Below are 22775 nucleotides of genomic sequence, written 5' to 3'. Positions count from 1 at the left end.
GTTACAAATGTACATGCCACAGATAACTTATTTGACTCGGTCTCCATAGGAAAATAATGGACAAACCGATATTAAGCTTAATAAACATCTTATAACACTGTAATTAACAGGTAAAACAGGTATAGGCATTGTCCATGGTTTACCTACGAGGTCCCCATTAAATAAGTTACAAATGTACATGCCACAGATAACTTATTTGACAGGGTCTCCATAGGTAAATAATGGACAAACCGATATTAAGCTTAATAAAGGTGTTATAACGCTGTAATTAACAGGTGTGGCCAAATAAGTCAAATGCATCCCACTCATAACACTTTTGACACATTACCCGTAAGTTTGAAATGTACACACCTTGTTTAGGCTTATGGGGCACAACTGTGAGCTGTAAAACAAATCACCACGAAGCCCAGTGTCTCCTGTGTGCTTTACAGTTGGTTTGAGTTTTCACGTGGTCCCCGGGCGGCGTGGGCGCGCCGAGACACTGCGGATCGCGTTCGGGCAACTTCCCCTTCGTTTCGGGACCGCCGCGCGACCTGGGAAAAATCTGGGGGCGCTGGCGCTTAGCGTCCATTTGGTGCCGTCCATTTCGCGTCATTTAAGTTACCCAATACATCTGATGGCCTAAGGCATGGAATCGCGCTCCTTGCGGTACGTTATTTCTAAATGGCCTGTGTGCCATTGAACGGCTGCATTTAAGGGTCCATTCCGAAAGTGGTGGGTGCACGATTGCTGAGAGGCCGAACGCCCACACTGTCAGGATGGCCCAGCGGTCTAAGGCGCTGCGTTCAGGTCGCAGTCTCCTCTGGAGGCGTGGGTTCGAATCCCACTTCTGACATTGCTTTGCATGTCACACTGGAGACTCCAGGTTCGGCTTTACATGGAAACGGCCGTGCGCTAATTTAAGTCAGACAGTGTAAGGGTTCCAATCCACATCTGCTTTGAAGTTGCAAGTAATCTTGATTACCAGGCACAGGTTTGTTGGAGAGAGCGTGGGTTCTTTCAACCCCTTTGCCTGTTCTCGATCTGCGTTCTTCCTGTGTGCCCTCAAAGAGGGCCAGTGGCGCAATGGATAACGCGTCTGACTACGGATCAGAAGATTCTAGGTTCGACTCCTGGCTGGCTCGTTTCTCCTCAGTTCCTTTTCGTGCCACGAGGGCTTCCGCTGACAAGGCGCAAAAATAGCTCAGACGATAGACAGTATCCGGGCCTTCGATAGCTCAGTTGGTAGAGCGGAGGACTGTAGGCATCTCACTGGTCATCCTTAGGTCGCTGGTTCGAATCCGGCTCGAAGGAAGCGTCTCTTTAAGCCTTGGAGACCTTCAAAGGTTATTGTTTTTTCAAAGTCCCACGAAAACAGCCAGAGGGTGTCCAAAAGCGCATTCCCTGACCGGGAATCGAACCCGGGCCGCGGCGGTGAGAGCGCCAAATCCTAGCCACTAGACCACCAGGGAGCACCCGCTCGTGAACGTTCCTACGCGGGAGCCGGAAAGATGTGTCGACTTAATAGAGCCAGTCTGTCAGTTCAAAAGAATTTCCCACCACGCTGCCCCGTGTGAGGCTCGAAATCACGAACTTCAGATTATGAGACTGACGCGCTGCCAAACTGCGCCAACGAGGCGTACCACGGCATGTTTAAGTAAACAGCAAAGGTTAAAAGTGAAAAGACTAGGCCTTTTGTTGATATAACAGGGAAGCTGTCCATTTGGTTTCGGCCAAACATTTGTTTTGGAAGGGAACTGCACGTATAAACAGGCTGCGGGGAGTTCTAAGAATGGATATTCTTGCTTGTGACCATGCTTGTGATGCAATCTGAGAAAACATAGGAAATCGCTGTCGGCTAAATTCTTTTGCAGCGTCCGCCGGACGCAGTGGAGCAACTCTGGTCTGACCGTTTTCAGTGACAGAATAGCCTGACATTTCAGTATGCAATGTTTTATAAAAATAAAAGTAACAACAACCACAAAATACAAAACACAAAACTTTTCATTAAATCTGATTCATCAATTTCATATGAGTTGTTAAAGGGCGATTAGTGCATCGCATGAGGAGCAGGACTTAGTTTAAATGACTGTAGGGTTCACTTTTTTATGAAACAGGTAAAGGGACGGAAACTCCTTGGGAAAATGAAGCCATACACATAGCCCTTACATAAATCAGGGCTGTTCAATTAAAGCGGTCAATGTTCTTTTTTTGAAGTAAAATCTACTGAACAAACAAACAAAGTGTAACAATTTAAATGGATTCATCGCAAGCAAATTACTGACAAAGCTACTAAAAATGCATCCGTTCCCTGCCATTTATAACAGAACAGATTCTAAATTATCTTCCCAATTAAAACAGTGTTCATTAGGAAATTCTCTTAACAGGCTGATCATTAATGCAATTGGTTTAAAATATATAATTCTTGCAAAAAATAGAAACAAGACCTCATGGTTTATGAATAAGCATCAAATCGAAGAGTGAAGTGTCGAAAAGTGAGGAGGAAAGGTCCCCTCTATCTGGGAATCGCGCTCCTTGCGGTACGTTATTTCTAAATGGCCTGTGTGCCATTGAACGGCTGCATTTAAGGGTCCATTCCGAAAGTGGTGGGTGCACGATTGCTGAGAGGCCGAACGCCCACACTGTCAGGATGGCCGAGCGGTCTAAGGCGCTGCGTTCAGGTCGCAGTCTCCTCTGGAGGCGTGGGTTCGAATCCCACTTCTGACATTGCTTTGCATGTCACACTGGAGACTCCAGGTTCGGCTTTACATGGAAACGGCCGTGCGCTAATTTAAGTCAGACAGTGTAAGGGTTCCAATCCACATCTGCTTTGAAGTTGCAAGTATTCTTGATTACCAGGCACAGGTTTGTTGGACAGAGCGTTGGTTCTTTCAACCCCTTTGCCTGTTCTCGATCTGCGTTCTTCCTGTGTGCCCTCAAAGAGGGCCAGTGGCGCAATGGATAACGCGTCTGACTACGGATCAGAAGATTCTAGGTTCGACTCCTGGCTGGCTCGTTTCTCCTCAGCTCCTTTTCGTGCCACGAGGGCTTCCGCTGACAAGGCCCAAAAATAGCTCAGAGGATAGACGGTATCCGGGCCTTCGATAGCTCAGTTGGTAGAGCGGAGGACTGTAGGCATCTCACTGGTCATCCTTAGGTCGCTGGTTCGAATCCGGCTCGAAGGAAGCGTCTCTTTAAGCCTTGGAGACCTTCAAAGGTTATTGTTTTTTCAAAGTCCCACGAAAACAGCCAGAGGGTGTCCAAAAGCGCATTCCCTGACCGGGAATCGAACCCGGGCCGCAGCGGTGAGAGCGCCGAATCCTAGCCACTAGACCACCAGTGAGCACCCGCTCGTGAACGTTCCTACGCGGGAGCCGGAAAGATGTTTCGACTTAATAGAGCCAGTCTGTCAGTTCAAAAGAATTTCCCACCACGCTGCCCCGTGTGAGGCTCGAAATCACGAACTTCAGATTATGAGACTGACGCGCTGCCAAACTGCGCCAACGAGGCGTACCACGGCATGTTTAAGTAAACAGCAAAGGTTAAAAGTGAAAAGACTAGGCCTTTTGTTGATATAACAGGGAAGCTGTCCATTTGGTTTCGGCCAAACATTTGTTTTGGAAGGGAACTGCACGTATAAACAGGCTGCGGGGAGTTCTAAGAATGGATATTCTTGCTTGTGACCATGCTTGTGATGCAATCTGAGAAAACATAGGAAATCGCTGTCGGCTAAATTCTTTTGCAGCGTCCGCCGGACGCAGTGGAGCAACTCTGGTCTGACCGTTTTCAGTGACAGAATAGCCTGACATTTCAGTATGCAATGTTTTATAAAAATAAAAGTAACAACAACCACAAAACACAAAACTTTTCATTAAATCTGATTCATCAATTTCATATGAGTTGTTAAAGCGCAATTAGTGCATCGCATGAGGAGCAGGACTGAGTTTAAATGACTGTAGGGTTCACTTTTTTTATGAAACAGGTAAAAGGACGGAAACTCCTTGGGATAATGAAGCCATACACATAGCCCTTACCATAAATCAGGGCTGTTCAATTAAAGCGGTCAATGTTCTTTTTTTGAAGTAAAATCTACTGAACAAACAAACAAAGTGTAACAATTTAAATGGATTCATCGCAAGCAAATTACTGACAAAGCTACTAAAAATGCATCCGTTCCCTGCCATTTATAACAGAACAGATTCTAAATTATCTTCCCAATTAAAACAGTGTTCATTAGGAAATTCTCTTAACAGGCTGATCATTAATGCAATTGGTTTAAAATATATAATTCTTGCAAAAAATAGAAACAAGACCTCATGGTTTATGAATAAGCATCAAATCGAAGAGTGAAGTGTCGAAAAGTGAGGAGGAAAGGTCCCCTCTATCTGGGAATCGCGCTCCTTGCGGTACGTTATTTCTAAATGGCCTGTGTGCCATTGAACGGCTGCATTTAAGGGTCCATTCCGAAAGTGGTGGGTGCACGATTGCTGAGAGGCCGAACGCCCACACTGTCAGGATGGCCGAGCGGTCTAAGGCGCTGCGTTCAGGTCGCAGTCTCCTCTGGAGGCGTGGGTTCGAATCCCACTTCTGACATTGCTTTGCATGTCACACTGGAGACTCCAGGTTCGGCTTTACATGGAAACGGCCGTGCGCTAATTTAAGTCAGACAGTGTAAGGGTTCCAATCCACATCTGCTTTGAAGTTGCAAGTATTCTTGATTACCAGGCACAGGTTTGTTGGACAGAGCGTTGGTTCTTTCAACCCCTTTGCCTGTTCTCGATCTGCGTTCTTCCTGTGTGCCCTCAAAGAGGGCCAGTGGCGCAATGGATAACGCGTCTGACTACGGATCAGAAGATTCTAGGTTCGACTCCTGGCTGGCTCGTTTCTCCTCAGCTCCTTTTCGTGCCACGAGGGCTTCCGCTGACAAGGCCCAAAAATAGCTCAGAGGATAGACGGTATCCGGGCCTTCGATAGCTCAGTTGGTAGAGCGGAGGACTGTAGGCATCTCACTGGTCATCCTTAGGTCGCTGGTTCGAATCCGGCTCGAAGGAAGCGTCTCTTTAAGCCTTGGAGACCTTCAAAGGTTATTGTTTTTTCAAAGTCCCACGAAAACAGCCAGAGGGTGTCCAAAAGCGCATTCCCTGACCGGGAATCGAACCCGGGCCGCGGCGGTGAGAGCGCCGAATCCTAGCCACTAGACCACCAGTGAGCACCCGCTCGTGAACGTTCCTACGCGGGAGCCGGAAAGATGTGTCGACTTAATAGAGCCAGTCTGTCAGTTCAAAAGAATTTCCCACCACGCTGCCCCGTGTGAGGCTCGAAATCACGAACTTCAGATTGTGAGACTGACGCGCTGCCAAACTGCGCCAACGAGGCGTACCACGGCATGTTTAAGTAAACAGCAAAGGTTAAAAGTGAAAAGACTAGGCCTTTTGTTGATATAACAGGGAAGCTGTCCATTTGGTTTCGGCCAAACATTTGTTTTGGAAGGGAACTGCACGTATAAACAGGCTGCGGGGAGTTCTAAGAATGGATATTCTTGCTTGTGACCATGCTTGTGATGCAATCTGAGAAAACATAGGAAATCGCTGTCGGCTAAATTCTTTTGCAGCGTCCGCCGGACGCAGTGGAGCAACTCTGGTCTGACCGTTTTCAGTGACAGAATAGCCTGACATTTCAGTATGCAATGTTTTATAAAAATAAAAGTAACAACAACCACAAAACACAAAACTTTTCATTAAATCTGATTCATCAATTTCATATGAGTTGTTAAAGGGCGATTAGTGCATCGCATGAGGAGCAGGACTTAGTTTAAATGACTGTAGGGTTCACTTTTTTATGAAACAGGTAAAGGGACGGAAACTCCTTGGGAAAATGAAGCCATACACATAGCCCTTACATAAATCAGGGCTGTTCAATTAAAGCGGTCAATGTTCTTTTTTTGAAGTAAAATCTACTGAACAAACAAACAAAGTGTAACAATTTAAATGGATTCATCGCAAGCAAATTACTGACAAAGCTACTAAAAATGCATCCGTTCCCTGCCATTTATAACAGAACAGATTCTAAATTATCTTCCCAATTAAAACAGTGTTAATTAGGAAATTCTCTTAACAGGCTGATCATTAATGCAATTGGTTTAAAATATATAATTCTTGCAAAAAATAGAAACAAGACCTCATGGTTTATGAATAAGCATCAAATCGAAGAGTGAAGTGTCGAAAAGTGAGGAGGAAAGGTCCCCTCTATCTGGGAATCGCGCTCCTTGCGGTACGTTATTTCTAAATGGCCTGTGTGCCATTGAACGGCTGCATTTAAGGGTCCATTCCGAAAGTGGTGGGTGCACGATTGCTGAGAGGCCGAACGCCCACACTGTCAGGATGGCCGAGCGGTCTAAGGCGCTGCGTTCAGGTCGCAGTCTCCTCTGGAGGCGTGGGTTCGAATCCCACTTCTGACATTGCTTTGCATGTCACACTGGAGACTCCAGGTTCGGCTTTACATGGAAACGGCCGTGCGCTAATTTAAGTCAGACAGTGTAAGGGTTCCAATCCACATCTGCTTTGAAGTTGCAAGTAATCTTGATTACCAGGCACAGGTTTGTTGGACAGAGCGTTGGTTCTTTCAACCCCTTTGCCTGTTCTCGATCTGCGTTCTTCCTGTGTGCCCTCAAAGAGGGCCAGTGGCGCAATGGATAACGCGTCTGACTACGGATCAGAAGATTCTAGGTTCGACTCCTGGCTGGCTCGTTTCTCCTCAGCTCCTTTTCGTGCCACGAGGGCTTCCGCTGACAAGGCCCAAAAATAGCTCAGAGGATAGACGGTATCCGGGCCTTCGATAGCTCAGTTGGTAGAGCGGAGGACTGTAGGCATCTCACTGGTCATCCTTAGGTCGCTGGTTCGAATCCGGCTCGAAGGAAGCGTCTCTTTAAGCCTTGGAGACCTTCAAAGGTTATTGTTTTTTCAAAGTCCCACGAAAACAGCCAGAGGGTATCCAAACGCGCATTCCCTGACCGGGAATCGAACCCGGGCCGCGGCGGTGAGAGCGCCGAATCCTAGCCACTAGACCACCAGGGAGCACCCGCTCGTGAACGTTCCTACGCGGGAGCCGGAAAGATGTGTCGACTTAATAGAGCCAGTCTGTCAGTTCAAAAGAATTTCCCACCACGCTGCCCCGTGTGAGGCTCGAACTCACGAACTTCAGATTATGAGACTGACGCGCTGCCAAACTGCGCCAACGAGGCGTACCACGGCATGTTTAAGTAAACAGCAAAGGTTAAAAGTGAAAAGACTAGGCCTTTTGTTGATATAACAGGGAAGCTGTCCATTTGGTTTCGGCCAAACATTTGTTTTGGAAGGGAACTGCACGTATAAACAGGCTGCGGGGAGTTCTAAGAATGGATATTCTTGCTTGTGACCATGCTTGTGATGCAATCTGAGAAAACATAGGAAATCGCTGTCGGCTAAATTCTTTTGCAGCGTCCGCCGGACGCAGTGGAGCAACTCTGGTCTGACCGTTTTCAGTGACAGAATAGCCTGACATTTCAGTATGCAATGTTTTATAAAAATAAAAGTAACAACAACCACAAAACACAAAACTTTTCATTAAATCTGATTCATCAATTTCATATGAGTTGTTAAAGCGCAATTAGTGCATCGCATGAGGAGCAGGACTGAGTTTAAATGACTGTAGGGTTCACTTTTTTTATGAAACAGGTAAAAGGACGGAAACTCCTTGGGATAATGAAGCCATACACATAGCCCTTACCATAAATCAGGGCTGTTCAATTAAAGCGGTCAATGTTCTTTTTTTGAAGTAAAATCTACTGAACAAACAAACAAAGTGTAACAATTTAAATGGATTCATCGCAAGCAAATTACTGACAAAGCTACTAAAAATGCATCCGTTCCCTGCCATTTATAACAGAACAGATTCTAAATTATCTTCCCAATTAAAACAGTGTTCATTAGGAAATTCTCTTAACAGGCTGATCATTAATGCAATTGGTTTAAAATATATAATTCTTGCAAAAAAATAGAAACAAGACCTCATGGTTTATGAATAAGCATCAAATCGAAGAGTGAAGTGTCGAAAAGTGAGGAGGAAAGGTCCCCTCTATCTGGGAATCGCGCTCCTTGCGGTACGTTATTTCTAAATGGCCTGTGTGCCATTGAACGGCTGCATTTAAGGGTCCATTCCGAAAGTGGTGGGTGCACGATTGCTGAGAGGCCGAACGCCCACACTGTCAGGATGGCCGAGCGGTCTAAGGCGCTGCGTTCAGGTCGCAGTCTCCTCTGGAGGCGTGGGTTCGAATCCCACTTCTGACATTGCTTTGCATGTCACACTGGAGACTCCAGGTTCGGCTTTACATGGAAACGGCCGTGCGCTAATTTAAGTCAGACAGTGTAAGGGTTCCAATCCACATCTGCTTTGAAGTTGCAAGTATTCTTGATTACCAGGCACAGGTTTGTTGGACAGAGCGTTGGTTCTTTCAACCCCTTTGCCTGTTCTCGATCTGCGTTCTTCCTGTGTGCCCTCAAAGAGGGCCAGTGGCGCAATGGATAACGCGTCTGACTACGGATCAGAAGATTCTAGGTTCGACTCCTGGCTGGCTCGTTTCTCCTCAGCTCCTTTTCGTGCCACGAGGGCTTCCGCTGACAAGGCCCAAAAATAGCTCAGAGGATAGACGGTATCCGGGCCTTCGATAGCTCAGTTGGTAGAGCGGAGGACTGTAGGCATCTCACTGGTCATCCTTAGGTCGCTGGTTCGAATCCGGCTCGAAGGAAGCGTCTCTTTAAGCCTTGGAGACCTTCAAAGGTTATTGTTTTTTCAAAGTCCCACGAAAACAGCCAGAGGGTGTCCAAAAGCGCATTCCCTGACCGGGAATCGAACCCGGGCCGCGGCGGTGAGAGCGCCGAATCCTAGCCACTAGACCACCAGTGAGCACCCGCTCGTGAACGTTCCTACGCGGGAGCCGGAAAGATGTGTCGACTTAATAGAGCCAGTCTGTCAGTTCAAAAGAATTTCCCACCACGCTGCCCCGTGTGAGGCTCGAAATCACGAACTTCAGATTGTGAGACTGACGCGCTGCCAAACTGCGCCAACGAGGCGTACCACGGCATGTTTAAGTAAACAGCAAAGGTTAAAAGTGAAAAGACTAGGCCTTTTGTTGATATAACAGGGAAGCTGTCCATTTGGTTTCGGCCAAACATTTGTTTTGGAAGGGAACTGCACGTATAAACAGGCTGCGGGGAGTTCTAAGAATGGATATTCTTGCTTGTGACCATGCTTGTGATGCAATCTGAGAAAACATAGGAAATCGCTGTCGGCTAAATTCTTTTGCAGCGTCCGCCGGACGCAGTGGAGCAACTCTGGTCTGACCGTTTTCAGTGACAGAATAGCCTGACATTTCAGTATGCAATGTTTTATAAAAATAAAAGTAACAACAACCACAAAACACAAAACTTTTCATTAAATCTGATTCATCAATTTCATATGAGTTGTTAAAGGGCGATTAGTGCATCGCATGAGGAGCAGGACTTAGTTTAAATGACTGTAGGGTTCACTTTTTTATGAAACAGGTAAAGGGACGGAAACTCCTTGGGAAAATGAAGCCATACACATAGCCCTTACATAAATCAGGGCTGTTCAATTAAAGCGGTCAATGTTCTTTTTTTGAAGTAAAATCTACTGAACAAACAAACAAAGTGTAACAATTTAAATGGATTCATCGCAAGCAAATTACTGACAAAGCTACTAAAAATGCATCCGTTCCCTGCCATTTATAACAGAACAGATTCTAAATTATCTTCCCAATTAAAACAGTGTTAATTAGGAAATTCTCTTAACAGGCTGATCATTAATGCAATTGGTTTAAAATATATAATTCTTGCAAAAAATAGAAACAAGACCTCATGGTTTATGAATAAGCATCAAATCGAAGAGTGAAGTGTCGAAAAGTGAGGAGGAAAGGTCCCCTCTATCTGGGAATCGCGCTCCTTGCGGTACGTTATTTCTAAATGGCCTGTGTGCCATTGAACGGCTGCATTTAAGGGTCCATTCCGAAAGTGGTGGGTGCACGATTGCTGAGAGGCCGAACGCCCACACTGTCAGGATGGCCGAGCGGTCTAAGGCGCTGCGTTCAGGTCGCAGTCTCCTCTGGAGGCGTGGGTTCGAATCCCACTTCTGACATTGCTTTGCATGTCACACTGGAGACTCCAGGTTCGGCTTTACATGGAAACGGCCGTGCGCTAATTTAAGTCAGACAGTGTAAGGGTTCCAATCCACATCTGCTTTGAAGTTGCAAGTAATCTTGATTACCAGGCACAGGTTTGTTGGACAGAGCGTTGGTTCTTTCAACCCCTTTGCCTGTTCTCGATCTGCGTTCTTCCTGTGTGCCCTCAAAGAGGGCCAGTGGCGCAATGGATAACGCGTCTGACTACGGATCAGAAGATTCTAGGTTCGACTCCTGGCTGGCTCGTTTCTCCTCAGCTCCTTTTCGTGCCACGAGGGCTTCCGCTGACAAGGCCCAAAAATAGCTCAGAGGATAGACGGTATCCGGGCCTTCGATAGCTCAGTTGGTAGAGCGGAGGACTGTAGGCATCTCACTGGTCATCCTTAGGTCGCTGGTTCGAATCCGGCTCGAAGGAAGCGTCTCTTTAAGCCTTGGAGACCTTCAAAGGTTATTGTTTTTTCAAAGTCCCACGAAAACAGCCAGAGGGTATCCAAACGCGCATTCCCTGACCGGGAATCGAACCCGGGCCGCGGCGGTGAGAGCGCCGAATCCTAGCCACTAGACCACCAGGGAGCACCCGCTCGTGAACGTTCCTACGCGGGAGCCGGAAAGATGTGTCGACTTAATAGAGCCAGTCTGTCAGTTCAAAAGAATTTCCCACCACGCTGCCCCGTGTGAGGCTCGAACTCACGAACTTCAGATTATGAGACTGACGCGCTGCCAAACTGCGCCAACGAGGCGTACCACGGCATGTTTAAGTAAACAGCAAAGGTTAAAAGTGAAAAGACTAGGCCTTTTGTTGATATAACAGGGAAGCTGTCCATTTGGTTTCGGCCAAACATTTGTTTTGGAAGGGAACTGCACGTATAAACAGGCTGCGGGGAGTTCTAAGAATGGATATTCTTGCTTGTGACCATGCTTGTGATGCAATCTGAGAAAACATAGGAAATCGCTGTCGGCTAAATTCTTTTGCAGCGTCCGCCGGACGCAGTGGAGCAACTCTGGTCTGACCGTTTTCAGTGACAGAATAGCCTGACATTTCAGTATGCAATGTTTTATAAAAATAAAAGTAACAACAACCACAAAACACAAAACTTTTCATTAAATCTGATTCATCAATTTCATATGAGTTGTTAAAGCGCAATTAGTGCATCGCATGAGGAGCAGGACTGAGTTTAAATGACTGTAGGGTTCACTTTTTTTATGAAACAGGTAAAAGGACGGAAACTCCTTGGGATAATGAAGCCATACACATAGCCCTTACCATAAATCAGGGCTGTTCAATTAAAGCGGTCAATGTTCTTTTTTTGAAGTAAAATCTACTGAACAAACAAACAAAGTGTAACAATTTAAATGGATTCATCGCAAGCAAATTACTGACAAAGCTACTAAAAATGCATCCGTTCCCTGCCATTTATAACAGAACAGATTCTAAATTATCTTCCCAATTAAAACAGTGTTCATTAGGAAATTCTCTTAACAGGCTGATCATTAATGCAATTGGTTTAAAATATATAATTCTTGCAAAAAATAGAAACAAGACCTCATGGTTTATGAATAAGCATCAAATCGAAGAGTGAAGTGTCGAAAAGTGAGGAGGAAAGGTCCCCTCTATCTGGGAATCGCGCTCCTTGCGGTACGTTATTTCTAAATGGCCTGTGTGCCATTGAACGGCTGCATTTAAGGGTCCATTCCGAAAGTGGTGGGTGCACGATTGCTGAGAGGCCGAACGCCCACACTGTCAGGATGGCCGAGCGGTCTAAGGCGCTGCGTTCAGGTCGCAGTCTCCTCTGGAGGCGTGGGTTCGAATCCCACTTCTGACATTGCTTTGCATGTCACACTGGAGACTCCAGGTTCGGCTTTACATGGAAACGGCCGTGCGCTAATTTAAGTCAGACAGTGTAAGGGTTCCAATCCACATCTGCTTTGAAGTTGCAAGTATTCTTGATTACCAGGCACAGGTTTGTTGGACAGAGCGTTGGTTCTTTCAACCCCTTTGCCTGTTCTCGATCTGCGTTCTTCCTGTGTGCCCTCAAAGAGGGCCAGTGGCGCAATGGATAACGCGTCTGACTACGGATCAGAAGATTCTAGGTTCGACTCCTGGCTGGCTCGTTTCTCCTCAGCTCCTTTTCGTGCCACGAGGGCTTCCGCTGACAAGGCCCAAAAATAGCTCAGAGGATAGACGGTATCCGGGCCTTCGATAGCTCAGTTGGTAGAGCGGAGGACTGTAGGCATCTCACTGGTAATCCTTAGGTCGCTGGTTCGAATCCGGCTCGAAGGAAGCGTCTCTTTAAGCCTTGGAGACCTTCAAAGGTTATTGTTTTTTCAAAGTCCCACGAAAACAGCCAGAGGGTGTCCAAAAGCGCATTCCCTGACCGGGAATCGAACCCGGGCCGCGGCGGTGAGAGCGCCGAATCCTAGCCACTAGACCACCAGTGAGCACCCGCTCGTGAACGTTCCTACGCGGGAGCCGGAAAGATGTGTCGACTTAATAGAGCCAGTCTGTCAGTTCAAAAGAATTTCCCACCACGCTGCCCCGTGTGAGGCTCGAAATCACGAACTTCAGATTGTGAGACTGACGCGCTGCCAAACTGCGCCAACGAGGCGTACCACGGCATGTTTAAGTAAACAGCAAAGGTTAAAAGTGAAAAGACTAGGCCTTTTGTTGATATAACAGGGAAGCTGTCCATTTGGTTTCGGCCAAACATTTGTTTTGGAAGGGAACTGCACGTATAAACAGGCTGCGGGGAGTTCTAAGAATGGATATTCTTGCTTGTGACCATGCTTGTGATGCAATCTGAGAAAACATAGGAAATCGCTGTCGGCTAAATTCTTTTGCAGCGTCCGCCGGACGCAGTGGAGCAACTCTGGTCTGACCGTTTTCAGTGACAGAATAGCCTGACATTTCAGTATGCAATGTTTTATAAAAATAAAAGTAACAACAACCACAAAACACAAAACTTTTCATTAAATCTGATTCATCAATTTCATATGAGTTGTTAAAGGGCGATTAGTGCATCGCATGAGGAGCAGGACTTAGTTTAAATGACTGTAGGGTTCACTTTTTTATGAAACAGGTAAAGGGATGGAAACTCCTTGGGAAAATGAAGCCATACACATAGCCCTTACATAAATCAGGGCTGTTCAATTAAAGCGGTCAATGTTCTTTTTTTGAAGTAAAATCTACTGAACATACAAACAAAGTGTAACAATTTAAATGGATTCATCGCAAGCAAATTACTGACAAAGCTACTAAAAATGCATCCGTTCCCTGCCATTTATAACAGAACAGATTCTAAATTATCTTCCCAATTAAAACAGTGTTCATTAGGAAATTCTCTTAACAGGCTGATCATTAATGCAATTGGTTTAAAATATATAATTCTTGCAAAAAATAGAAACAAGACCTCATGGTTTATGAATAAGCATCAAATCGAAGAGTGAAGTGTCGAAAAGTGAGGAGGAAAGGTCCCCTCTATCTGGGAATCGCGCTCCTTGCGGTACGTTATTTCTAAATGGCCTGTGTGCCATTGAACGGCTGCATTTAAGGGTCCATTCCGAAAGTGGTGGGTGCACGATTGCTGAGAGGCCGAACGCCCACACTGTCAGGATGGCCGAGCGGTCTAAGGCGCTGCGTTCAGGTCGCAGTCTCCTCTGGAGGCGTGGGTTCGAATCCCACTTCTGACATTGCTTTGCATGTCACACTGGAGACTCCAGGTTCGGCTTTACATGGAAACGGCCGTGCGCTAATTTAAGTCAGACAGTGTAAGGGTTCCAATCCACATCTGCTTTGAAGTTGCAAGTAATCTTGATTACCAGGCACAGGTTTGTTGGACAGAGCGTTGGTTCTTTCAACCCCTTTGCCTGTTCTCGATCTGCGTTCTTCCTGTGTGCCCTCAAAGAGGGCCAGTGGCGCAATGGATAACGCGTCTGACTACGGATCAGAAGATTCTAGGTTCGACTCCTGGCTGGCTCGTTTCTCCTCAGCTCCTTTTCGTGCCACGAGGGCTTCCGCTGACAAGGCCCAAAAATAGCTCAGAGGATAGACGGTATCCGGGCCTTCGATAGCTCAGTTGGTAGAGCGGAGGACTGTAGGCATCTCACTGGTCATCCTTAGGTCGCTGGTTCGAATCCGGCTCGAAGGAAGCGTCTCTTTAAGCCTTGGAGACCTTCAAAGGTTATTGTTTTTTCAAAGTCCCACGAAAACAGCCAGAGGGTATCCAAAAGCGCATTCCCTGACCGGGAATCGAAGCCGGGCCGCGGCGGTGAGAGCGCCGAATCCTAGCCACTAGACCACCAGGGAGCACCCGCTCGTGAACGTTCCTACGCGGGAGCCGGAAAGATGTGTCGACTTAATAGAGCCAGTCTGTCAGTTCAAAAGAATTTCCCACCACGCTGCCCCGTGTGAGGCTCGAACTCACGAACTTCAGATTATGAGACTGACGCGCTGCCAAACTGCGCCAACGAGGCGTACCACGGCATGTTTAAGTAAACAGCAAAGGTTAAAAGTGAAAAGACTAGGCCTTTTGTTGATATAACAGGGAAGCTGTCCATTTGGTTTCGGCCAAACATTTGTTTTGGAAGGGAACTGCACGTATAAACAGGCTGCGGGGAGTTCTAAGAATGGATATTCTTGCTTGTGACCATGCTTGTGATGCAATCTGAGAAAACATAGGAAATCGCTGTCGGCTAAATTCTTTTGCAGCGTCCGCCGGACGCAGTGGAGCAACTCTGGTCTGACCGTTTTCAGTGACAGAATAGCCTGACATTTCAGTATGCAATGTTTTATAAAAATAAAAGTAACAACAACCACAAAATACAAAACACAAAACTTTTCATTAAATCTGATTCATCAATTTCATATGAGTTGTTAAAGGGCGATTAGTGCATCGCATGAGGAGCAGGACTTAGTTTAAATGACTGTAGGGTTCACTTTTTTATGAAACAGGTAAAGGGACGGAAACTCCTTGGGAAAATGAAGCCATACACATAGCCCTTACATAAATCAGGGCTGTTCAATTAAAGCGGTCAATGTTCTTTTTTTGAAGTAAAATCTACTGAACAAACAAACAAAGTGTAACAATTTAAATGGATTCATCGCAAGCAAATTACTGACAAAGCTACTAAAAATGCATCCGTTCCCTGCCATTTATAACAGAACAGATTCTAAATTATCTTCCCAATTAAAACAGTGTTCATTAGGAAATTCTCTTAACAGGCTGATCATTAATGCAATTGGTTTAAAATATATAATTCTTGCAAAAAATAGAAACAAGACCTCATGGTTTATGAATAAGCATCAAATCGAAGAGTGAAGTGTCGAAAAGTGAGGAGGAAAGGTCCCCTCTATCTGGGAATCGCGCTCCTTGCGGTACGTTATTTCTAAATGGCCTGTGTGCCATTGAACGGCTGCATTTAAGGGTCCATTCCGAAAGTGGTGGGTGCACGATTGCTGAGAGGCCGAACGCCCACACTGTCAGGATGGCCGAGCGGTCTAAGGCGCTGCGTTCAGGTCGCAGTCTCCTCTGGAGGCGTGGGTTCGAATCCCACTTCTGACATTGCTTTGCATGTCACACTGGAGACTCCAGGTTCGGCTTTACATGGAAACGGCCGTGCGCTAATTTAAGTCAGACAGTGTAAGGGTTCCAATCCACATCTGCTTTGAAGTTGCAAGTAATCTTGATTACCAGGCACAGGTTTGTTGGACAGAGCGTTGGTTCTTTCAACCCCTTTGCCTGTTCTCGATCTGCGTTCTTCCTGTGTGCCCTCAAAGAGGGCCAGTGGCGCAATGGATAACGCGTCTGACTACGGATCAGAAGATTCTAGGTTCGACTCCTGGCTGGCTCGTTTCTCCTCAGCTCCTTTTCGTGCCACGAGGGCTTCCGCTGACAAGTCCCAAAAATAGCTCAGAGGATAGACGGTATCCGGGCCTTCGATAGCTCAGTTGGTAGAGCGGAGGACTGTAGGCATCTCACTGGTCATCCTTAGGTCGCTGGTTCGAATCCGGCTCGAAGGAAGCGTCTCTTTAAGCCTTGGAGACCTTCAAAGGTTATTGTTTTTTCAAAGTCCCACGAAAACAGCCAGAGGGTATCCAAAAGCGCATTCCCTGACCGGGAATCGAACCCGGGCCGCGGCGGTGAGAGCGCCGAATCCTAGCCACTAGACCACCAGGGAGCACCCGCTCGTGAACGTTCCTACGCGGGAGCCGGAAAGATGTGTCGACTTAATAGAGCCAGTCTGTCAGTTCAAAAGAATTTCCCACCACGCTGCCCCGTGTGAGGCTCGAACTCACGAACTTCAGATTATGAGACTGACGCGCTGCCAAACTGCGCCAACGAGGCGTACCACGGCATGTTTAAGTAAACAGCAAAGGTTAAAAGTGAAAAGACTAGGCCTTTTGTTGATATAACAGGGAAGCTGTCCATTTGGTTTCGGCCAAACATTTGTTTTGGAAGGGAACTGCACGTATAAACAGGCTGCGGGGAGTTCTAAGAATGGATATTCTTGCTTGTGACCATGCTTGTGATGCAATCTGAGAAAACATAGGAAATCGCTGTCGGCTAAATTCTTTTGCAGCGTCCGCCGGACGCAGTGGAGCAACTCTGGTCTGACCGTTTTCAGTGACAGAATAGCCTGACATTTCAGTATGCAATGTTTTATAAAAATAAAAGTAACAACAACCACAAAATACAAAACACAAAACTTTTCATTAAATCTGATTCATCAATTTCATATGAGTTGTTAAAGCGCAATTAGTGCATCGCATGAGGAGCAGGACTTAGTTTAAATGACTGTAGGGTTCACTTTTTTATGAAACAGGTAAAGGGACGGAAACTCCTTGGGATAATGAAGCCATACACATAGCCCTTACCATAAATCAGGGCTGTTCAATTAAAGCGGTCAATGTTCTTTTTTTGAAGTAAAATCTACTGAACATACAAACAAAGTGTAACAATTTAAATGGATTCATCGCGAGCAAATTACTGACAAAGCTACTAAAAATGCATCCGTTCCCTGCCATTTATAACAGAACAGATTCTAAATTATCTTCCCAATTAAAACAGTGTTCATTAGGAAATTCTCTTAACAGGCTGATCATTAATGCAATTGGTTTAAAATATATAATTCTTGCAAAAAATAGAAACAAGACCTCATGGTTTATGAATAAGCATCAAATCGAAGAGTGAAGTGTCGAAAAGTGAGGAGGAAAGGTCCCCTCTATCTGAGAATCGCGCTCCTTGCGGTACGTTATTTCTAAATGGCCTGTGTGCCATTGAACGGCTGCATTTAAGGGTCCATTCCGAAAGTGGTGGGTGCACGATTGCTGAGAGGCCGAATGCCCACACTGTCAGGATGGCCGAGCGGTCTAAGGCGCTGCGTTCAGGTCGCAGTCTCCTCTGGAGGCGTGGGTTCGAATCCCACTTCTGACATTGCTTTGCATGTCACACTGGAGACTCCAGGTTCGGCTTTACATGGAAACGGCCGTGCGCTAATTTAAGTCAGACAGTGTAAGGGTTCCAATCCACATCTGCTTTGAAGTTGCAAGTAATCTTGATTACCAGGCACAGGTTTGTTGGAGAGAGTGTGGGTTCTTTCAGCCCCTTTGCCTGTTCTCGATCTGCGTTCTTCCTGTGTGCCCTCAAAGAGGGCCAGTGGCGCAATGGATAACGCGTCTGACTACGGATCAGAAGATTCTAGGTTCGACTCCTGGCTGGCTCGTTGCTCCTCAGCTCCTTTTCGTGCCACGAGGGCTTCCGCTGACAAGGCCCAAAAATAGCTCAGACGATAGACAGTATCCGGGCCTTCGATAGCTCAGTTGGTAGAGCGGAGGACTGTAGGCATCTCACTGGTCATCCTTAGGTCGCTGGTTCGAATCCGGCTCGAAGGAAGCGTCTCTTTAAGCCTTGGAGACCTTCAAAGGTTATTGTTTTTTCAAAGTCCCACGAAAACAGCCAGAGGGTGTCCAAAAGCGCATTCCCTGACCGGGAATCGAACCCGGGCCGCGGCGGTGAGAGCGCCGAATCCTAGCCACTAGACCACCAGGGAGCAACCGCTCGTGAACGTTCCTAAGCGGGAGCCGGAAAGATGTGTCGACTTAATAGAGCCAGTCTGTCAGTTCAAAAGAATTTCCCACCACGCTGCCCCGTGTGAGGCTCGAACTCACGAACTTCAGATTATGAGACTGACGCGCTGCCAAACTGCGCCAACGAGGCGTACCACGGCATGTTTAAGTAAACAGCAAAGGTTAAAAGTGAAAAGACTAGGCCTTTTGTTGATATAACAGGGAAGCTGTCCATTTGGTTTCGGCCAAACGTTTGTTTTGGAAGGGAACTGCACATATAAACAGACTGCGGGGAGTTCTAAGAATGGATATTCTTGCTTGTGACCATGCTTGTGATGCAATCTGAGAAAACATAGGAAATCGCTGTCGGCTAAATTCTTTTGCAGCGTCCGCCGGACGCAGTGGAGCAACTCTGGTCTGACCGTTTTCAGTGACAGAATAGCCTGACATTTCAGTATGCAATGTTTTATAAAAATAAAAGTAACAACAACCACAAAATACAAAACACAAAACTTTTCATTAAATCTGATTCATCAATTTCATATGAGTTGTTAAAGCGCAATTAGTGCATCGCATGAGGAGCAGGACTTAGTTTAAATGACTGTAGGGTTCACTTTTTTTATGAAACAGGTAAAAGGACGGAAACTCCTTGGGATAATGAAGCCATACACATAGCCCTTACCATAAATCAGGGCTGTTCAATTAAAGCGGTCGATGTTCTTTTTTTGAAGTAAAATCTACTGAACATACAAACAAAGTGTAACAATTTAAATGGATTCATCGCGAGCAAATTTCTGACAAAGCTACTAAAAATGCATCCGTTCCCTGCCATTTATAACAGAACAGATTCTAAATTATCTTCCCAATTAAAACAGTGTTCATTAGGAAATTCTCTTAACAGGCTGATCATTAATGCAATTGGTTTAAAATATATAATTCTTGCAAAAAATAGAAACAAGACCTCATGGTTTATGAATAAGCATCAAATCGAAGAGTGAAGTGTCGAAAAGTGAGGAGGAAAGGTCCCCTCTATCTGGGAATCGCGCTCCTTGTGGTACGTTATTTCTAAATGGCCTGTGTGCCATTGAACGGCTGCATTTAAGGGTCCATTCCGAAAGTGGTGGGTGCACGATTGCTGAGAGGCCGAACGCCCACACTGTCAGGATGGCCGAGCGGTCTAAGGCGCTGCGTTCAGGTCGCAGTCTCCTCTGGAGGCGTGGGTTCGAATCCCACTTCTGACATTGCTTTGCATGTCACAATGGAGACTCCAGGCTCGGCTTTACATGGAAACGGCCGTGCGCTAATTTCAGTATGCAATGTTTTATAAAAATAAAAGTAACAACAACCACAAAATACAAAACACAAAACTTTTCATTAAATCTGATTTATCAATTTCATATTTGTTGTGAAAGCGCAATTAGTGCATCGCATGAGGAGCAGGGCTTAGTTTAAATGACTGTAGGGTTCACTTTTTTATGAAACAGGTAAAGGGACAGAAACTCCTTGGGATAATGAAGCCATACACATAGCCCTTACATTCACAAGACCGTGCACTCTTTTCTTCGGAATCTGGCATGTCGAAAACAGCTTCACATTGGGTTTCATGGTGTAATGATTAGCACTCTGGACTCTGAATCCAGCGATCCGAGTTCAAATCTCGGTGAGACCTCTCATTGAAAGTCTACACCTTTTCGAGGGGGTCATGACAGGGATTGTTACCGCCCCGCTCTTTGACCATTGTACTAAAACGTTTAAGCTGTCAGGCAAACACATTGTTACAGCCCCGCTCTTTGACCTTTGTACTATAACGTTTAAGGCTACCGGTTTTGATTTGCATACGCAATAATTTTTGTTTTTTCCAGACCCTGGTCCCAAACCTTTTTCATGACTTTCATGACTGCATAAGCTTTATTCATGTATGGATAATCCCATATTGGGTCTCCCCAGCCTTCATGTGACATACCCTTTGCCAATAACATACACTCATCAGAAAAGGACCCTTCCTTCGGATAGGGAATATAACATTTTCGGTTTTATTCCCTCCGACCATCCTGCGAGATTGCTAACATATGGATCTAGATAAAATCCTTGATTATTTCTGTACATAAATGCCACTTGCATTTCTCCCGGCATTGTTCTTGAAACAGAATTTCCCATCTTACACTTCAAACCAGGCGGTGATAAAACAGTACAGACAAAACAAAACAAAGAAAAACCCTTGTGTTCAATCGACCAACAGTTTCAACAATGCTGCATGTATTATATTGTGATCATAGGTGGATATTAAATTCACCGTCTTTTTCTGACAACAATATTTCAATACATGCCGTAACAGTGATATCAATAATATTTTCAATTTTAACTGTAAGAATGTTATCTTTTAGAATAAACATTAAATAGATTTTTTTTTGTGAGTAACAAAGCCCCTAACTCAAAGCTAACACTTCGATCCCAAATTACAGTGTGATCAGGACTGCCTCAGGACTGAAACACCACAAGAATCCTACAGGGTAAGCGTTAGATTTCTGTAAGTCAAAATGAACTGTATAGAAAAACACTTAACCCTTTTATGTAGGTCTGTGACCAATCGTCAGTACGCTTGTCAGGTCTTTGTTCTCTTTGTTCTAAGAGAGAAGAGTCGCTTCCCCTCTTTCTCAGACGAGCCCCCATCTGTAAGAATGTAAACTTCTTACGTCCCCTTGTCTAAACAATATTCATACGGTTGAAGAGTCTAGTCGACGGAACACACAGAGTTTCTGGATCCAGGAGACAAAGTTTGACACAGACACAAGCGCTTGTTCAATCAGAGTCAAATGTTTATTGTTTTAAGGACAAATATTTATAAGCTTGAAACAGGAGATGTCATATAAAACCACCAGAGTGGAAAATCACCAGACTATCTGTTTAGTCTTACTCCTGCTGAACAATCAGATATGATCACGTATTTAATATTACAATATCAAAACAATTGTCCCTAGATATCATTAGGATCCTTGAGATGGAGAACAACAGATACTTATATCAACATAAGACAGCATAAGATATGATACAACTTTAAACGAGGTTACACAACAAGAAAGTAAGGCACATCTTATATGAATAGAAGCTAATACTAATAGGAATGAATACGAATTAATAAATATGATATATGAACTTTGTATTAAACACAGATGCAATATTTGTAGAGGACAGGACGAAATCCAGATTCTCATAGAAACCCACGAAACAAAAGTATAAGGTTGCTAGAAAAGCTAAAACATACCAGTGTATTTGGCAGGTGACCTGAAAGTTGGCACAAAAGCACGGCCAAACACCTTTAAGCTGTTGGTGTTAACACAGTGGGCCATATCCCCGGAGTAAGTTAGGAGAGATGCTGTTTGCTGGTCACTGCTGCAGTCGCCCGATCTTGATTCCACCTGTTCAAGCCTTCCAGGAGGCAGAGCTGGATATTCAGTAGAGAAAAGACGCAGCTCAGCCGTGTATTACTGCTTTTGTAAAATGGCTACTAGATTGAGATTAACATTGTTTTATCGATTAAATATTCTTGTTGACTTGTTTCTAGACCAGTCAAAGCACCTCATTGTTACATTGTTACAAGTCAATTACTTGATTTTGGCTTAGCAGTAACAATGCTAATTTACTCACCATTGTGTGACTGTTGCAGCGTTCACTTCTGGGAGCTGGATGGTGGTCTCGATCATCACCTTTGCATTGGTGAGGATGCACTCTCTGATGTGCTTGTAAACACGTGCTACCATTGTGAAGCAGGACCCCCTTACTCCGTCACAGCGCACTGCGTTTGAGTACAGAGCACAGAGCCTTGTGAAGATGGCCTCCACCACTCGGTTGCACTCAGGCTACTGTGCAGGACTATGAGCCCCAATGAAACACCTATAAATTATAGCAAGATAAATATTATTAATTTAAGATTGTTTTCAATGTGTGATCCTTAATCCTTAAGCCTCTTGGGGCATATCTCCAAACCAAACAGGAAGTCCGTTATTTTTGATATCCTGTTGAATTTTGTAATTTGTTTCAATTTCCACGCATCGTATTTGAACGAACTCCTCGCAGAGATTTTATCCGATCAACATCTATAAATTATAGCAAGATACTTATTATTAATATAAGATTGTTTTTAATGTGTGATCCTTACTCTGTTAATTTTTTTTTTTAATTTTCACTTTTCTATTCTGTCTGTTTAGCTTTTATTTGTGTTGTCTTGGTGTTAATTTTTAACATCTGCTCATAGCTATGTTGTCTTTGTTTTTTAGGTCGATGTGGAAATATCATATCAATAAATTAGTTCTCTACTTGGTTACTGTGCTGTGGCATTATTACAGCTTTATACACTGTTTTTAGACAGCCTGTCAGGTTTTTTTCACAATAGTGACCCCCGTCAGAGTTTTTTTCTAACGATCTATGGTTGGAACTGTGTCCATAGCAACGTAAAATTACTTCTCAACATAAGGTCAACATTAAACATAAATCACACAAAAATAT

At 45.0% G+C, this 22775-nt stretch overlaps 1 protein-coding gene and 49 non-coding genes across 50 annotated transcripts in view; 32 read left to right on the top strand and 18 right to left on the bottom strand.

Annotated features, from left to right (window-relative positions):
* Positions 1–22775, bottom strand: part of LOC130420407 (uncharacterized) — a 42990-nt gene that overhangs the window by 17876 nt on the left and 2339 nt on the right. The window contains exon 2 of the mRNA XM_056747691.1: positions 21918–22065. Within this exon, the coding sequence (XP_056603669.1) occupies positions 21918–22065 (148 nt within the window). The remainder of the gene's footprint in view (positions 1–21917; positions 22066–22775) is intronic.
* On the top strand, positions 753–835 carry trnal-cag (transfer RNA leucine (anticodon CAG)). The gene has a single exon. It is a non-coding gene; the product is annotated as a tRNA-Leu (tRNA).
* Positions 1052–1124, top strand: trnar-acg (transfer RNA arginine (anticodon ACG)). The gene has a single exon. It is a non-coding gene; the product is annotated as a tRNA-Arg (tRNA).
* Positions 1207–1293, top strand: trnay-gua (transfer RNA tyrosine (anticodon GUA)). Its single transcript is given in 2 exon segments — positions 1207–1243; positions 1258–1293. It is a non-coding gene; the product is annotated as a tRNA-Tyr (tRNA).
* Positions 1380–1451, bottom strand: trnae-cuc (transfer RNA glutamic acid (anticodon CUC)). Its single transcript has one exon. It is a non-coding gene; the product is annotated as a tRNA-Glu (tRNA).
* Positions 1545–1618, bottom strand: trnam-cau (transfer RNA methionine (anticodon CAU)). The gene has a single exon. It is a non-coding gene; the product is annotated as a tRNA-Met (tRNA).
* trnal-cag (transfer RNA leucine (anticodon CAG)) lies at positions 2624–2706 on the top strand. The gene has a single exon. It is a non-coding gene; the product is annotated as a tRNA-Leu (tRNA).
* Positions 2923–2995, top strand: trnar-acg (transfer RNA arginine (anticodon ACG)). Its single transcript has one exon. It is a non-coding gene; the product is annotated as a tRNA-Arg (tRNA).
* On the top strand, positions 3078–3164 carry trnay-gua (transfer RNA tyrosine (anticodon GUA)). The gene is given in 2 exon segments: positions 3078–3114; positions 3129–3164. It is a non-coding gene; the product is annotated as a tRNA-Tyr (tRNA).
* On the bottom strand, positions 3251–3322 carry trnae-cuc (transfer RNA glutamic acid (anticodon CUC)). The gene has a single exon. It is a non-coding gene; the product is annotated as a tRNA-Glu (tRNA).
* On the bottom strand, positions 3416–3489 carry trnam-cau (transfer RNA methionine (anticodon CAU)). The gene has a single exon. It is a non-coding gene; the product is annotated as a tRNA-Met (tRNA).
* trnal-cag (transfer RNA leucine (anticodon CAG)) lies at positions 4490–4572 on the top strand. Its single transcript has one exon. It is a non-coding gene; the product is annotated as a tRNA-Leu (tRNA).
* On the top strand, positions 4789–4861 carry trnar-acg (transfer RNA arginine (anticodon ACG)). The gene has a single exon. It is a non-coding gene; the product is annotated as a tRNA-Arg (tRNA).
* Positions 4944–5030, top strand: trnay-gua (transfer RNA tyrosine (anticodon GUA)). The gene is given in 2 exon segments: positions 4944–4980; positions 4995–5030. It is a non-coding gene; the product is annotated as a tRNA-Tyr (tRNA).
* On the bottom strand, positions 5117–5188 carry trnae-cuc (transfer RNA glutamic acid (anticodon CUC)). The gene has a single exon. It is a non-coding gene; the product is annotated as a tRNA-Glu (tRNA).
* Positions 6354–6436, top strand: trnal-cag (transfer RNA leucine (anticodon CAG)). Its single transcript has one exon. It is a non-coding gene; the product is annotated as a tRNA-Leu (tRNA).
* On the top strand, positions 6653–6725 carry trnar-acg (transfer RNA arginine (anticodon ACG)). The gene has a single exon. It is a non-coding gene; the product is annotated as a tRNA-Arg (tRNA).
* trnay-gua (transfer RNA tyrosine (anticodon GUA)) lies at positions 6808–6894 on the top strand. Its single transcript is given in 2 exon segments — positions 6808–6844; positions 6859–6894. It is a non-coding gene; the product is annotated as a tRNA-Tyr (tRNA).
* On the bottom strand, positions 6981–7052 carry trnae-cuc (transfer RNA glutamic acid (anticodon CUC)). The gene has a single exon. It is a non-coding gene; the product is annotated as a tRNA-Glu (tRNA).
* trnam-cau (transfer RNA methionine (anticodon CAU)) lies at positions 7146–7219 on the bottom strand. The gene has a single exon. It is a non-coding gene; the product is annotated as a tRNA-Met (tRNA).
* On the top strand, positions 8221–8303 carry trnal-cag (transfer RNA leucine (anticodon CAG)). The gene has a single exon. It is a non-coding gene; the product is annotated as a tRNA-Leu (tRNA).
* On the top strand, positions 8520–8592 carry trnar-acg (transfer RNA arginine (anticodon ACG)). Its single transcript has one exon. It is a non-coding gene; the product is annotated as a tRNA-Arg (tRNA).
* On the top strand, positions 8675–8761 carry trnay-gua (transfer RNA tyrosine (anticodon GUA)). Its single transcript is given in 2 exon segments — positions 8675–8711; positions 8726–8761. It is a non-coding gene; the product is annotated as a tRNA-Tyr (tRNA).
* trnae-cuc (transfer RNA glutamic acid (anticodon CUC)) lies at positions 8848–8919 on the bottom strand. Its single transcript has one exon. It is a non-coding gene; the product is annotated as a tRNA-Glu (tRNA).
* On the top strand, positions 10085–10167 carry trnal-cag (transfer RNA leucine (anticodon CAG)). Its single transcript has one exon. It is a non-coding gene; the product is annotated as a tRNA-Leu (tRNA).
* On the top strand, positions 10384–10456 carry trnar-acg (transfer RNA arginine (anticodon ACG)). Its single transcript has one exon. It is a non-coding gene; the product is annotated as a tRNA-Arg (tRNA).
* Positions 10539–10625, top strand: trnay-gua (transfer RNA tyrosine (anticodon GUA)). The gene is given in 2 exon segments: positions 10539–10575; positions 10590–10625. It is a non-coding gene; the product is annotated as a tRNA-Tyr (tRNA).
* trnae-cuc (transfer RNA glutamic acid (anticodon CUC)) lies at positions 10712–10783 on the bottom strand. Its single transcript has one exon. It is a non-coding gene; the product is annotated as a tRNA-Glu (tRNA).
* trnam-cau (transfer RNA methionine (anticodon CAU)) lies at positions 10877–10950 on the bottom strand. Its single transcript has one exon. It is a non-coding gene; the product is annotated as a tRNA-Met (tRNA).
* Positions 11951–12033, top strand: trnal-cag (transfer RNA leucine (anticodon CAG)). The gene has a single exon. It is a non-coding gene; the product is annotated as a tRNA-Leu (tRNA).
* trnar-acg (transfer RNA arginine (anticodon ACG)) lies at positions 12250–12322 on the top strand. Its single transcript has one exon. It is a non-coding gene; the product is annotated as a tRNA-Arg (tRNA).
* On the top strand, positions 12405–12491 carry trnay-gua (transfer RNA tyrosine (anticodon GUA)). The gene is given in 2 exon segments: positions 12405–12441; positions 12456–12491. It is a non-coding gene; the product is annotated as a tRNA-Tyr (tRNA).
* trnae-cuc (transfer RNA glutamic acid (anticodon CUC)) lies at positions 12578–12649 on the bottom strand. The gene has a single exon. It is a non-coding gene; the product is annotated as a tRNA-Glu (tRNA).
* Positions 13815–13897, top strand: trnal-cag (transfer RNA leucine (anticodon CAG)). Its single transcript has one exon. It is a non-coding gene; the product is annotated as a tRNA-Leu (tRNA).
* On the top strand, positions 14114–14186 carry trnar-acg (transfer RNA arginine (anticodon ACG)). Its single transcript has one exon. It is a non-coding gene; the product is annotated as a tRNA-Arg (tRNA).
* On the top strand, positions 14269–14355 carry trnay-gua (transfer RNA tyrosine (anticodon GUA)). The gene is given in 2 exon segments: positions 14269–14305; positions 14320–14355. It is a non-coding gene; the product is annotated as a tRNA-Tyr (tRNA).
* On the bottom strand, positions 14442–14513 carry trnae-cuc (transfer RNA glutamic acid (anticodon CUC)). The gene has a single exon. It is a non-coding gene; the product is annotated as a tRNA-Glu (tRNA).
* trnam-cau (transfer RNA methionine (anticodon CAU)) lies at positions 14607–14680 on the bottom strand. Its single transcript has one exon. It is a non-coding gene; the product is annotated as a tRNA-Met (tRNA).
* On the top strand, positions 15686–15768 carry trnal-cag (transfer RNA leucine (anticodon CAG)). The gene has a single exon. It is a non-coding gene; the product is annotated as a tRNA-Leu (tRNA).
* On the top strand, positions 15985–16057 carry trnar-acg (transfer RNA arginine (anticodon ACG)). The gene has a single exon. It is a non-coding gene; the product is annotated as a tRNA-Arg (tRNA).
* On the top strand, positions 16140–16226 carry trnay-gua (transfer RNA tyrosine (anticodon GUA)). The gene is given in 2 exon segments: positions 16140–16176; positions 16191–16226. It is a non-coding gene; the product is annotated as a tRNA-Tyr (tRNA).
* trnae-cuc (transfer RNA glutamic acid (anticodon CUC)) lies at positions 16313–16384 on the bottom strand. Its single transcript has one exon. It is a non-coding gene; the product is annotated as a tRNA-Glu (tRNA).
* trnam-cau (transfer RNA methionine (anticodon CAU)) lies at positions 16478–16551 on the bottom strand. Its single transcript has one exon. It is a non-coding gene; the product is annotated as a tRNA-Met (tRNA).
* On the top strand, positions 17558–17640 carry trnal-cag (transfer RNA leucine (anticodon CAG)). Its single transcript has one exon. It is a non-coding gene; the product is annotated as a tRNA-Leu (tRNA).
* Positions 17857–17929, top strand: trnar-acg (transfer RNA arginine (anticodon ACG)). Its single transcript has one exon. It is a non-coding gene; the product is annotated as a tRNA-Arg (tRNA).
* On the top strand, positions 18012–18098 carry trnay-gua (transfer RNA tyrosine (anticodon GUA)). The gene is given in 2 exon segments: positions 18012–18048; positions 18063–18098. It is a non-coding gene; the product is annotated as a tRNA-Tyr (tRNA).
* On the bottom strand, positions 18185–18256 carry trnae-cuc (transfer RNA glutamic acid (anticodon CUC)). The gene has a single exon. It is a non-coding gene; the product is annotated as a tRNA-Glu (tRNA).
* trnam-cau (transfer RNA methionine (anticodon CAU)) lies at positions 18350–18423 on the bottom strand. Its single transcript has one exon. It is a non-coding gene; the product is annotated as a tRNA-Met (tRNA).
* Positions 19431–19513, top strand: trnal-cag (transfer RNA leucine (anticodon CAG)). Its single transcript has one exon. It is a non-coding gene; the product is annotated as a tRNA-Leu (tRNA).
* On the top strand, positions 19870–19941 carry trnaq-cug (transfer RNA glutamine (anticodon CUG)). Its single transcript has one exon. It is a non-coding gene; the product is annotated as a tRNA-Gln (tRNA).

This window comes from Triplophysa dalaica, chromosome 5, assembly GCF_015846415.1.
Source record: "Triplophysa dalaica isolate WHDGS20190420 chromosome 5, ASM1584641v1, whole genome shotgun sequence".
Classification (NCBI taxonomy): Eukaryota; Metazoa; Chordata; class Actinopteri; order Cypriniformes; family Nemacheilidae; genus Triplophysa; species Triplophysa dalaica.
The sequence above is the reverse complement of the archived record's forward strand: the minus strand, read 5'-3'. Positions and strand labels throughout refer to the sequence as shown.